The sequence below is a fragment of the Solenopsis invicta genome, chromosome 5 (genome assembly GCF_016802725.1).
Source record: "Solenopsis invicta isolate M01_SB chromosome 5, UNIL_Sinv_3.0, whole genome shotgun sequence".
NCBI lineage: Eukaryota > Metazoa > Arthropoda > Insecta > Hymenoptera > Formicidae > Solenopsis > Solenopsis invicta.
The window spans coordinates 7,099,722-7,113,958 of record NC_052668.1 but is presented as its reverse complement, the minus strand read 5'-3'; the positions used below and the strand labels follow the sequence as shown (position 1 = coordinate 7,113,958).

General features: G+C 34.8%; 1 protein-coding gene across 16 annotated transcripts in view; it reads left to right on the top strand.

Moving 5' to 3' along the window:
* LOC105207511 (heterogeneous nuclear ribonucleoprotein R) overlaps window positions 1–5,591 on the top strand; it is a 117,251-nt gene extending 111,660 nt beyond the window's left edge. For 6 of the 16 annotated variants that reach the window (XM_039449867.1, XM_039449859.1, XM_039449857.1 and 3 more), the window contains one exon: window positions 874–5,591. In XM_039449867.1, coding sequence (XP_039305801.1) covers window positions 874–1,121 — 248 coding nt within the window. In that variant the 3' untranslated portion in view covers window positions 1,122–5,591. The remainder of the gene's footprint in view (window positions 1–873) is intronic. The other 10 variants (XM_039449850.1, XM_039449860.1, XM_039449853.1 and 7 more) reach the window with 6 other exon arrangements.
* The last annotated feature ends 8,646 nt before the right edge of the window (window positions 5,592–14,237 follow it).

Genomic DNA, 14,237 nt, shown 5'->3' with positions numbered 1-14,237 from the left:
AAATATAAATTTTTTGTGTGCACATTACAAATTTTCCTTAAAATTTTAAATAAAACGTAATTCTTGTGTTATCTGGAAAAAAATAGAAATAAATACAAAACATGTAAAATTAAGAAAAAAAGTGTACTACAAAATTCTACCACTTCTTCTACATAATACATTCAGGGATCATTAAAATTTTATTAATTTTTACTTAGCTAATTACGGAGGTAAAAGAGTTATCAATTTTTAAAAAAAATTGACTATTTTGTGAATAATACGAATAGGCTTTTTTTGTGATTCTAAAATCTATGTTTTACACAAAAGATGCACGACAAGAATTAAACGTATGTATAGCTAAAAAACTTAAAATTTTGCAAAATTTTTTTGTCGCCTTAAAATGTTATAATGTAAAATTAAAAATGTGCAATTCTAACATAAAATTTGTGAATCGACGACTTTAAGAATCATAATACATACAGATGCATGAAGAAAGTTTAATATATGTCCATTTTTTAAATTTTGTAAAGAATTTTTGTTATATTGGATTCATCATCTTAAAAAATTTATTCATTATGTAATTGGTAATATAACATCAAATTCATAGCAACTTTCTAACATTTAAACAAAGGTACACGAAATGAAATTACTACAATCTATTTTATGAATTGTGTTGCATTGAATTTGTCATTTTGAAATTCAAAATTCTGACATTAATTCAGTGACTTCGAAAATCCTTATATATAAAATCATCATCTAAATCAATACGCGGATACTCTGCATATTTTGAGCAAATATTTATTTCGGCATTTTGACGTCTTACACTCAAGAGATTAATGTTTTTAATTTTTTTTTGCATGACTCAGTTTTATTTACTTTGATGTCTTTTTGCAGCAGGTAAACGAAAATTTGACGGGGGTCACCAGAACCAGGGGGAATCTAAACGTCGCTTCCAGAGCAATTGGGGAAACCAGCCCCTCGCCCAACAACCGCTGGGCAATGCATATGGATTGGCGAGTGTAAATGGTGGCAGCGGTGGTGGTGGCGGTGACATAGCTTTCGGAGGTAGGGCCGGCACACTCGGTGGTGTTTCCGGCGATGATCACGAATGGTATCAAGACTCTTATCAATCATGGAGCTAACTTTTGCAATCTTGTGAGTGATGAGAAATAAAGATACGCACGAACAAATGCATGATAAACGAAGTGAGGAAATGTATAAAATAAGGGGAAAAGATCAGACTGACAAAACATGGAAATAAGGGGGGGGGGGACTCAAGACAAAGGGAAGGAAAAAGATCATCCATTTGTATTATTATCACTTTTAATCGAATTCAAGTAATTGTAAATGTTTTTTCATATTAATGATACATAGCAACAACTGTTCTGCGCCACCACCATCGCCCGCTGTTGTTGTGATTATGTACAGTGATGTGCCACTGAGACTAATTATTACGTCGGAGTGTGACCACCCACCCACCCCGTACTATTATTATTATTATTATTATGATAATACTAATCTAAGTACTACTACTGCATTGTCACATTGTTTACTGCCAAGTGAAGATCAGCGATGTTGACATAGGGATTGTGATGGCTTGTATTAGTTAAGAGAGACTCATGGAAGCCTATGGTTTTTATTACGTGATGGTTAGATATTTTGAATCTATGTGACGAAGCATGTGTGTTAGATAGGTTAAACGAACGAAATAAATAGCGCGAAGAAAAGAATGGAGAAGTTACAAATGAAGAAATTGAAGAGATGGAAATCCAACTTTGGGGAAACGAAAAACATAATTAGACATGTAAACAAGTAGAAGGCATAGGGCGAGAATGTTTAGTGAGTATGCGAGAGAGAGTGAGAGAGAGAGAGAGAGAGAGGAGGGAGGGAGGAAGAGAGCAAGACGTTGTCTTTAAACAGAATGTGTCTGTGTGTATTTGTGCGTGGAGCACGCTCAGTGTGCCGCAAGACCTTCTATTGTTGGTCTATAAACATGTACAGTCAGTGAAACTATTATTATTAAGTCACACAGGCAAGGTTATGCGAAAGTTAGCGAGTATGAAAAAACGGCTCTGCGAATGTCTCCCAGATTAGATTTTGATTATCAGTCATGCGAGGGTTCTATTGGGTAAGAAAAAGAAAAGAAAATGAAAAAAAGGAGTATTGCTCACACAATCGAGAGGAAATCCACTTGTACAGTAAATTTTTCAATGACAGTATCCAAGTAGCAAGGCAAACTCGGATCTAAATTATAATATATTTATTTGTTAATGTGTTTCTTTTTTATATTTGAAAAATTAAAAAATCGATCGTTGAATGCAAATGTCTAAAGTAAGTCTATTCCCTTTGAAAGGGAAACGAAAAAAAGAGTGTATTGTTTCTTCTAAATTTTATGTAAAAAGTAAATTTGTTTCTTGTATTCTTTTATGAAAAAAAAAAAGAATGAAAGAGAAGTTTTTAAAGATGACTGACTACGAATTTGATAATGATAGTCACAGATTGAGGTAGGATGTAAAATGTAATGTTTACAAAATGCATGAACACATACAGCACACATTTTGAGTGTTGACTTGTTGTTATTGTTAGTCTGTTAGTTAATTAGTAAGAGTTGTAAGTGCGGGCTGTAGTTGGTCCCTGTCCCTGGAGCCCAGACACCCCCTGTTCTGGATGATTTGAAAAAGGGAAGGAAAAAAAGGAAAACATAACACAGATCATTTGTATTTTACACACACCCCCGGCATATGAAAACAAATACGACGTAAAGGTAAAAGAAAGGGAAACGAAAAAAAAGAATATCCTAATAACGGACATAATAGCATATCAAACTTCTGTTGTAACACACCAAATGAGACGACACATACAACTGCGTACAAATATACTGAACGTATGTGTATGCATCCACTTATTCATCTACATACGCGCATACACATACGCATGCATGCTCGTACGCATATATGCATACCACATACGCGCGTGCGCGTGCGCGCACGCGTGACACTTTAGATATAACAGTTATACACACATCATCCGTCGATCCTACTGTTGTACTCCAATCCGAAAACACACACACACACACACACACACACACATAAACCGAATTCAATTCTAAAGGTCATCCAATATATATTGGATTGGATTTACTACAATAGTAGAGTTGACAGATGCTGTGTGTGTGTGTGTGTGTGTGTGTGTGTGCGCGCGCGCGTGCGTGCGTGTGTGCGTGCGTGCGTGCGTGCGTGCGTGCGTGCGTGCGTGCGTGCGTGCGTGCGTATGTGTGTGTCTGTGTGTCAATCATCTGTCGACTCTGCTGTTGTACTAATGTGTGTACACATACATACATATATACACACACACACACACACACATTGTATGTGTATGTGTGTGCGCGCGCTCGCGTGTGCGTACGTGTGTGTGTGCGCGTGCGTGTGTGTGAGATACGATATTAAATTTAATTTGATATTGAACGATTGAACCGCAAATTGACCTGAGACTACAAAAAAGATCATATTATTCCACCGTAATGTTATTACTGTGAATGATTTACAGACTTACTAACACGCACACGTGCGCGCGCGCGCGTACACGCACGCAGGCAACAATACGAAAAAATGTGAATTGACACACCGATGGACAAAATGTCTGGATAATAATGATAGATTGTTCGCTCGATCTCGTGTTTTACGAGCATTTTGTTAATTTTTATTCATGTTTTACTTAAGTCTAATTCTTCATCATCGATACTGTTCTATTGGTAGCGATGAATATAACCGCATCTAGTAGTAACGATTAGACAAAAGAAAAAAATTTCCCCTGTTCTTATATACATGTCTTGTCCCCAGTAATTGCGATCATTGTTTTTAAAAAACGAAAAGAAAAAAAGAAGAAGGAAAGGAAAGGAAAATCCGAAAGCAAATTATGTAAATTGCGGTTTGCGTTTAAATATCTTCATTCCTTTTCATTCCTCTCATGCCCCCTCCTCCCTTTTCCACCGTCCCTGATTACTCGCCAATCATATTTTATATCTACCTACCTACCTACTCTACTTACCTACACATCCTATTTATAAAAGCATAATATCGAGGATATAATAATATTAATATTAACAATATGATAAGGATGCTATTGCTAATCATAATTGAGTGGGTTTTTGTGAACACATGATAATATTTCAGTATAAAAAAAAGAAAAATTCTGGTTTTTTCCGTGCAAAAGAAAAAAAAATGTAATCAATAAAAAGGGAATAATAAGAGCATGATAGAGAAAAGAATAAAGACAAAAAAAGATAATTAAAAGAAGCAAAAGGATATGTTATATATTACATATGTATACACATACATACACACACACACACACACACACACACACACACACACACACACACATACGTACATATATGCAGAGATACGATTAAAGAAAGAGAGAGTTCGGCTTGCGGGGGCAAGGAAGCATAACTTGGCTAAAGCGGAGACAGTTCACGGTGACGAGATTCTTAGACTGATCTAGGTACTAGCGTTTATATCGATAATACCACCGGCTCCGCCCCGGTTGAAAAGGCGCCCCAAGAATATGACTATCATAATTCCCCTTTCCTATTTTTCCACCGCCTCGCCCTATGCCCATTTTCCGCTCTCCGTCTTTCCCAAACTTTCCATGCTCTCTGTTTATCCCAAATTTTCCACGCTCTCTAGCTCTCCCGCATTCTCAATCTTCCTTCCCTTCCTTTTTTATACTTTGATAATCGGTGTGGCAGCTGGGGTGCCTGGGGTGGTTATCGGTTGCATTTTAGGATAATGCACCACACACACTGTGGCTGGCGATGCCGTAGCCGTGCGCGCCTTTCTTTTTTTTGCCCGGCCAACGCCCCAATTAAAGTAATGACAATGATAATAATAATAATTCGCAGCACATTATATTCTTTTTTAGGGGGGGGGGGGATTGTTCACATCATACGGGGCGATTATATTGCGATTGGCCACCTCTCACGTGTCAGGCGGATATTGTGTGATCTATGGGTCGAAAACGTTGCGAACGTTAGTTCAAAGTGGCCCACGAGAACCACGTGTTTTTTTAATTATATATATAAATATATTATATATTATATTCCTACGAATATGCATTTTTGTGACGTGATGTTATTTAGCACTAATTAACGAGAAATCTTACAATAACTAACGAAAGATCCAATAAGAAAAAAACACCGCCTCCAAATCCCCGAAAAGGAAAGAGAAAAAGATACATATGTATATATCTCTTTTGCGCTACATGTCAGCTCCGCGGCTATAAAGCAGATATACAAAATTTCTTATCGCTAAATTTTTCATATTTGCCGCTAAGTGTATTTTGCGTTTTCTTTCGGATTCTTTAATTATTCACCTCTTCTACCAATTGCTTCGCTTTTTTAATTCCCGCAATTTTTATTTCTCCAAGTTGCCCCTAATTTTAGTGTGAAACGTAGTTAAACATAATGGTTAATGAATTTAAAAACGAATGTTATAACATGGTTCCTTTTTTCGGGCTAGGAGCTTGATTTAAAGTGTCAAAGATTTTTGTGTATGACCAGATGTATTCTACATGTCTCAATAAACAGTTGTATGTGAATTACCTTTCTTAAATATATGTTGCACTTTATTTTGCAATCCTCATTTTTTTATAGTAATATCAAAGTTGCCAACTTTGCTAGTTGGGAGTGATGCAGATCGTCCCACAAACTTGCTCATCTCTAATTATTTATGTAAGTATCATGCATTCAATCCATACTTTTTATATAATTTTACTTTTTTTATTACTTGGTACGATGAGTCAGTCGTTCTATATTATATTTTTCTTTGAAATATCGAGCATTGTAATTAACTTTGTAAATATAATATTTATACATCATTTTTTTTAAATAACCTTACAAATATTCTTCAAAAATATAAAAGTATGTGAGAATCAATAAATAATTTTCATTCTTGATAATAATTATTCATTAAATTTGATTCTCTTTAGATTAAAATACCTTTAGATAAAAATTATTCATTAATATTGATTCTCTTTAGATTAAAATACCTTTTTTTATAAAAATGATACCGACGGAACGAATAGGGATGTAACAAGGTACTTTACGATTCCTTACATCAATTCGGTATCTGAGAAATTTTTGTCGTTTCCTAATAAGTATGACTGCAATATAGCTTTTACAATTCCATATAAACTTAACAAGTTTATAATTATGGGAAAACATATTGATCGAATATCGTGCAACAACGTAGTTTATAAAATTAATTGTAGAGATTGTGAATCTTCTTATGTGGGACAGACAAAACGTCAGCTAAAAACTAGAGTCTCTGAACATAAATATATTAGCAAAAATAACTCTCCTTCTGTTATTTCGAAACATCGTATTGCGAATAATCACGATTTTGATTGGTAAAACGTAGAAATTTTAGATAAAGAACTATCTTTTGTAAAAAGATCGATATCTGAGATATTACACATAAAAAAATCAACAAAATGGATTCAATAAACAAAGCGATACCGAACTCCTCGTTAGAATGCGTGCCTTCCGATTTTCTAACGTATTTCCCCTCCCTTTAAAAATAGCACACAAGAACTCTCAGCGTATCATTTCTTGCTACTAATGTCAGAATTCCTAAACGTGGTCGCTGAGAGTATTTAACAACTAAATTAAGTCTTATAACAACTAAATTAAAATTTTAAAAAATTTTTATATTATGCATTGCACTTAAACAATTTATTAAATTAGAAAAATAAAATCTTTTGAGTTTTCTTGAATGTTTGGAAATTTTTAACAGCATAGAGGTATATTAAGTTTAAAAATAGAAATACCTACAGAAGAAATAAATCATATATATATATATATATATATATATATATATATATATAATTTATTACTTCTGTAGGTATTTTCTTTTATATCTTATATATCCTATATATCCTTCTCTTTTAATTTAAATCAGTGAAATTTTCACTGATTCCATCAGTGACTCAATATTTCACTAAACAATCAGTGAACTATGACAAATTCACTGATGAAATAGTGAAATCCCGCCAAAATGCGTTTATCCGATTATAAATGCGTTTGTCCGGCGGTATAAGGTCGACTTTGATTTTGTACTCTGTTTGACAAGTGGTGTATGTCCAGTTTGTGTTTTACATCATGAACTCATAGCCCCGAGGTAAGTATTAATATGCACATTAATAATAGTCGATTGATGCTGAAGACGTAACTACTGTGAGTAATTATACAGGTTATTGGAAACTCACTGATTTAGACAGTGACGAGGCAATGTCACTGGTACAAACAGTGAGTATTCACTGATTCGCAGTGGTATACTTATAACTGCAGCAAACAGTGAATATGCACTGCAAATCAGTGAGTTTTCAATGATTTAAATTAAGAGAGTTTATATCCTATATATACACACCCACACACACACACACGCTCGCACACACACACACACACACAGGGTGTCGGAAAACAATCGTTTTTGCTCTCGTGGGTTGATAGAGTAAGTCAAACTGAGAAGAATAGTTCTTTACCACTTTGCAATTTTTGTAATAGTTAACGAGTTATAAATTAATAAAAATAGCAGATTTAGTCCCGCCCCTATCTGCACTATCGTGGTTGCCAAGCGCGCGGAAAGTTGTTTTCTAACAGCTGCGTAATATTATTTAATGTTTAATAATATTCTGTATGTAGGCGCACAATATTATTTAATGTTAAATAATATTCTAATTAATATACTATAATGTAAAATTATTTAAATTAAGATTATGTTAAATAGTATTTTCGAAATATTAATATAAATATGTACATGTGTAATATTACAAAAATATTCTTATAGTTTTTAGATTTAAAGTAATAAATGTTTCTTTATACAATTATTATAATAATAGTAAATGGTACATTTAAACTTATTTTTTTGTGTGGTACGAAATTTTATGTATTACGTATTTACGTATTATACTATTTTGTACGTAATTTTATTTTATTTTAAGAAAGTACATATTTACATTAATATTTTGAAAATACTACTTAACATAATCTTAATTTAAATAATTTTACATTACAGTATATTAATTAGAATATTATTTAACATTAAATAATATTGTGCGCCTACATATAAAATATTATTAAACATTATATTACGCAGCCATCGCTATTAGAAAACAATAACTCGCCACGCGCTTGGCAACCACGATCGCGCGGTTAGATTTGGTGGCAGACTGGACTAAATCTGCTATTTTTATTAATTTATAACTCGTCAACTATTACAAAAATTGCAAAGAGGTAAAGGACTTTTCTTCTCAGTTTGAATTACTGTATCAACCGACAAGAGCAAAAAACAATTGTTTTCTGATATATATATATATATATATATATATATATATATATATATATATATATATATATATATGTATACCGGGTGACCCATTTTAAAGTGTCCCCTAGAATATTTCGAAAACTAATCATTTTCAGCAAAAATGTTTCAGACACAAGTTATATGGTTTCGAGGGGTAATAAGTTGGTGTTATTAATAAGTGGTGTTGGTAATAAGTTGGTGTTATTAATTTGACCTTGAATAGTTGCTTGAAGGCCACGTGAAGGTCACTTTCAATTTTTTAAATGGAACGGCCTACTTTTTATTACATATTCTTGTAGTTTATCTCGAAACGTTTCCAAAACACTATAAACAAATGTTTTTTTGTTAAGTATTTTTTGAGTTGTGAGGCTTGAAAGTTAATTTTTCAAGAAATACACTTTAGATCAAAAAATAAAAAAAAACAGGTGTTTGATATTTTTTTAAATGCTATGTAATAATGGCTATACTTTTTCATCATACCGCTGGCTTTAGCGTTACCTGATGTACACCGCGAGGAGGTAGCACGGTCGGATTTTGTATATCATGGCTGTGTTCCGATTTAACTGTCAGTACTGGCAGTGGTGAAAAATCCGTTCTGTTATTGGTACACAGCGCACTGCGACAGCATCTAGTAACATCAATGACGTCATGAATGGTAGCCATATTGCCACTGTGACTACTGCAGCTTCCAAGGTGAGGTAGCTACAGTGCAATATGGCTACTGCAATGCTGTTCCGAAATACGATGCTATAGCAGTGCTGGCAGTAATGCAGTAATATTGGAACAGTTGTGACAGTGTACTGTCATGACGTCACATTTACTGCACTGCCAGTAAAAACGGAACACAGCCCATGTAGCCCTTAAAAAGGTTAATGTTATAATTGATTTTTTTAAGCAATAAGGTGCTCAAAAGTGGCACCGTTAACCTGTTGACAAAGCTGGATTCAGCGTTGAAAATGAGTAACAGTATGCAGAAGAGTATCGCGTGTGATATTATTGCACGAATTTTTTCTATCATATCGGCTCTGGTGGTTGGTCTTTCTTGATAGACATAATCTTTGAGGAAGCCCCACAAGTAGAAGTCAGGAGCAGTTAAATCTGGTGATCTTGATGACCACTTAATTGAACCTCCTCTGCCTATCCACTTTTCAGGATACATTTCATTAAGGTAGTTCCTCACGACGTGTGCAAAATGTGGAGGAGCACCATCTTGCTGAAACCACATTCTCATTCTTGTATGCAGATCAACGTTTTCTAGCAAAAATGGAAGATTGTCTCTTAGCAGTCGCAAGTAACTTTCACCGTTGACAGTGTTATCAAAACAATAGGGACCAATGAGGTAGCCATTTACAATTCCGCACCACACATTGACGGTCCAGCGGTGTTGATGATCTATTTGCTGCATCCAATGTGGGTTCACAGGGGCCCAGTAGTGGCTGTTGTGTTGATTCAATGATCCATCACTGTGAAATGTGGTTTTGTCAGAGAACATTACGAACTTGAAAAAGTTTTCCTCGTTTTGAATTTGCTGTACTGCCCACTGATAAAACAATAGCCGTTCTTCGTGATCCTGCTCATTTAACACTTGATTCAAGGACAAATAGTATGGGTGGTACTTCACGACTTTCAAGTACCTTTGCGCAGTCTCTCTTGGGATACCAATTTGAATTTGAATTTGGCGCGTTGATATGTTAGGGTTCAAATTTGGCGAACTGTCGCCAAAACTGTAAGAAAGCGCGCATTCATACGATATTCGTCGATCATACGTCGTTTTCGTTGTCGCCGAATATTTCCTCTTCGAATTCTTGATTCAATTTTGCGAATTGCGGAAGCATTTGGGTGATGCAGTCGCATAGGATATCGTCTATAATACAATACTGCTGCTCTTTTATAAAAACAGTGGCATTCTCCTAGAACAAGGAGAATATCCATGATTTCATTCGGAGAGTAATCACCCATTCCGCCCGATTCTCAGATGATGTAAATCTAACAATTTGTTCAAAAATTGAAGTATGAAATTTTTGAATGAACAAATAATGAAAACTTTCACACACAAGGAAGACACAAAACAAAAGATTTTATTGACTTTAAGGTTCAGATGTAACTACTTGGATGTAACGTGGATACAGTGTGGATACAATATAAACACTCATGTGTCCTTGAACCAATCGTTAAATGAGCAGGATCACAAAGAACGGCAATTGTTTTGTCAGTGGGCAGTACAGCAAATTTAAAACGATGAAAACTTTTTGAAGTCTGCGCCTGACTTCTAAGTACTTCTGCATACTGTTACTCATTTTCAACGCCGAATCCAGCTTTGTCAACAGGTTAACGGTGCCACTTTTGAGCACCTTATTGCTTAAAAAGATCAATTATAACATCAGCCCTTTTAAGGGCTACATGATGTACAAAATCCGACCATGCTACCTCCTCGCGGTGTACATCGGGTAACGCTAAAGCCGGCGGTATGATGAAAAAATATAGCCATGATTACATAGCATTTAAAAAAATATCAAACACCTGTTTTTTTTTAATTTTTTGATCTAAAGTGTATTTCTTGAAAAATTAACTTTCAAGCCTCACAACTCAAAAAATACTTAACAAAACATTTGTTTATAGTGTTTTGGAAACGTCTCGAGATAAACTACAAGAATATGTAATAAAAAGTAGGCCTTTCTATTTAAAAAATTGAAAGAGATCTTTACGTGGCCTTCAAGCAACTATTTAAGGTCAAATTAATAACACCAACTTATGTCCCCCTCGAAACCATATAACTTATGTCTGAAACATTTTTGCTGAAAATGATTAGTTTTCGAAATATTCTAGGGGATACTTTAAAATGGGTCACCCGGTATATTCATTTATAATTTGTAACGTATATAAGTGACATTATATAAGACATCCTACAGGAAAGGCTTTTTGGGATAATTTCAGTAGTTACTGATAAGGCACCCTACCGTAAAAGTTGTATGTGATGAAATCATATACGATCGTATATGATATTGTCACATGTGTTTTTGGGATGCGATCGTAAGTGCATAATATACGATTCATATATCTATCACATACAAAAAAAAGCGCAAAGTTTCTTTGAAATATTTACATAAATATGTATTATATTACAGCACATAATTCCAATGAGCAACACAATATTTTTATAATATTTTAAAAAACAATTTTTGCAAAAAATCCATTCTTAGGAATTTTTTTCGGAAATTCCCGAGCGGTCACCCATCCAAGTCGCGACACCGGTAAACGTTGCTTGACTTCCAAGATTGCTGCGAACTGATCCCTCATGATGACCTATGAACACTTTACGCTGATATGCGTATATGTATAACTGATAAATCAGGTCAATATACGTTATTGAAAAAATGAAATATGTATAATTAAAGCATGATATTTATATTTAACATACAATATATAAAATTATTATTAATTTTATTAGCTAATAAAATAGTTTTTTTACTATTTTCACAAATGCGAAATAGCATCTAAAATAACTTTTGTTATTTGTTTAAATAAGAATGCAACTAAAAAATATATACAAAATACTCAAATTCAATGAACGGCGTGCCGAATTAATTTTTAGTCATAACACAGTTCTACATTGAACAAGATTTGAGTAAAGTATATAAAAATCACACAAACAATACAAGCACGAAGATCTAGCTGCAACCGTTGAAGGTATTCTTGTTCAATTTGTATTGATACAGTAACAGTCAAAATATCTATCTACTACTTTAAAAAATGTATGTTAATACACTACTAAAAAAAAAATAGGGAACACTTTCCAGACACCAAAAATTAGGCTATTTTCAAATAACTGTAACTCGGTGAAAAATCATCGAAGATAAAAAATAAAAAAAGCATTTTGAAGCTTGAAGATCGAGCTTTAACGTTCTACCAGCAGATTTCAAAATTCTTTTAACTTCCTTATCTTATGCAGTAAAAAAGCACACCTTGTTTTGTTCGTTAAAATTTCGTATCTTTGACACTTTGCAGATCGATCAACAAATTTTTTTCGAATAATTTAAGTAAAATTTCATAAACAACAACTTTTTACCTACAAAAAGATTTTTTTAAAATTTCTCTACGATTTTTTTTGACCGAGTTACGCAACTTTGAAGCTAAACCTGCATTTTATACAAATGATATCCGTACTCCGTGAAAAATCATCGTAGACAAAAAATCAAAAAACCATTTTAAAGCTCGAAGTTTCAGCTTTAACATGCTATTAATGGTTTTCAAAAATTTTCTCAATTTCTTAGTACTATGCCCCAAAAAAGATACACTGTTTTTTCCTTAAAATAACGTATTTTTAACAGCCTGTAGCTCAATAAAAAAATTTTTCTCGACAAATCCAATGCAAGTGCCATAAAGTATGACATTTTCTCTACAAAATGCTTTTTTTTAAATTTTTCTACGATTTTTTTTGACCGAGTTACAAGACTTTAAAGATATACATTTTTTACAGTACATTTTTCCGAAAAATGATGTCTACCGCCGATATTAACATTACCCAATGTGCACCACGTGGAGGTTGTCGGTCGGATTTTTGCACATCGTGTGTGTGTGTGTGTGTGCGCGCGCGCGCGCGCGCGCGCGTGCCTGTGTGCGTGTGTGCGTGCGTGCGTGTGTATGTGTGTGTGTGTGTGTGTGTGTGTGTGTGTGTTACAGCAGAGATAAGGAGCCCACAGTTCGTCACTTCTGCAGTATTTAACGACTCCAAACCTTCTTTACTGTGTATGTGTGTATGTGTGTGTATGTGTGTGTGTGTGTGTGTGTGTGTCACAGCAGAGATAAGGAGCCCACAGTTCGTCACTTCTGCAGTATTTAACGACTCCAAACCCTCTTTACTGTGTATGTGTGTATGTGTGTGTGTATCACAGCAGAGATAAGGACCCCACAGTTCGTCACTTCTGCAGTATTTAACGACTCAAAACCCTCTTTACTGTGTATGTGTGTGTATCACAGCAGAAATAAGAACCCCGCAGTTTGTCACTTCTGCCGTATTTAATGACTCCAAACTCTCTCTGCTGTGTGTGTATGCGCTCGCGCGCATGAGAGTTCAATAGTGTGTATTTCCTCCTCTTTGATCAATTACTGCTTGCAAGCGTTCTCGCATATTTATACATTTTGTAATACATCTTGCGGAATGTTGTGCCAAATTTCCGTTAAAATTTCTCCCAATTTTTCTAAATTTCGCGACTGTTCCTTGCGACGCCTTAATCATCGTTCCATTTCATCCCAAATGTGCTCGATTGGATTTAAGTCCGGGTTATTGGTGGGATGATTTAACAGTCTACTTGCGTGTCATTGAAAAAAACGTCGCGTTAAATTCGCCGTATGAGGTCGAGCGTTGTCCTGCATGAAAATAAAGTTCCGACAGGTTCGATTTAATAGCAAAACGTGTGGTCGTAGAATATCGTTGATATAACGAACACACACGAAATACACACCATTGAACACTCATACGCGCGCGCGCCTACACACACAGCAGAGAGGGTTTTGGAGTCATTAAATACTGCTAAAGTGACGAACTGCGGGGTCCTTATCTCTGCAGTAATACACACACACACACACATACACATGCACACACATACACATATACGAGTACACAGTAAAGAGGGTTTGGAGTCGTTAAATAGTGTAGAAGTGACGAACTGTGGGCCCCTTATCTCTGCTGTGACACATACACACACACACACACACACACACACACACACACACACACACGATGTGCAAAAATCCGACCGACAACCTCCACGTGGTGCACATTGGGTAATGTTAATGTCGGCGGTAGACGTAATTTTTCGGAAAAATGTACTGTAAAAAATGTATATCTTTGAAGTCTTGTAACTCGGTCAAAAAAAATCGTAGAAAAAATTT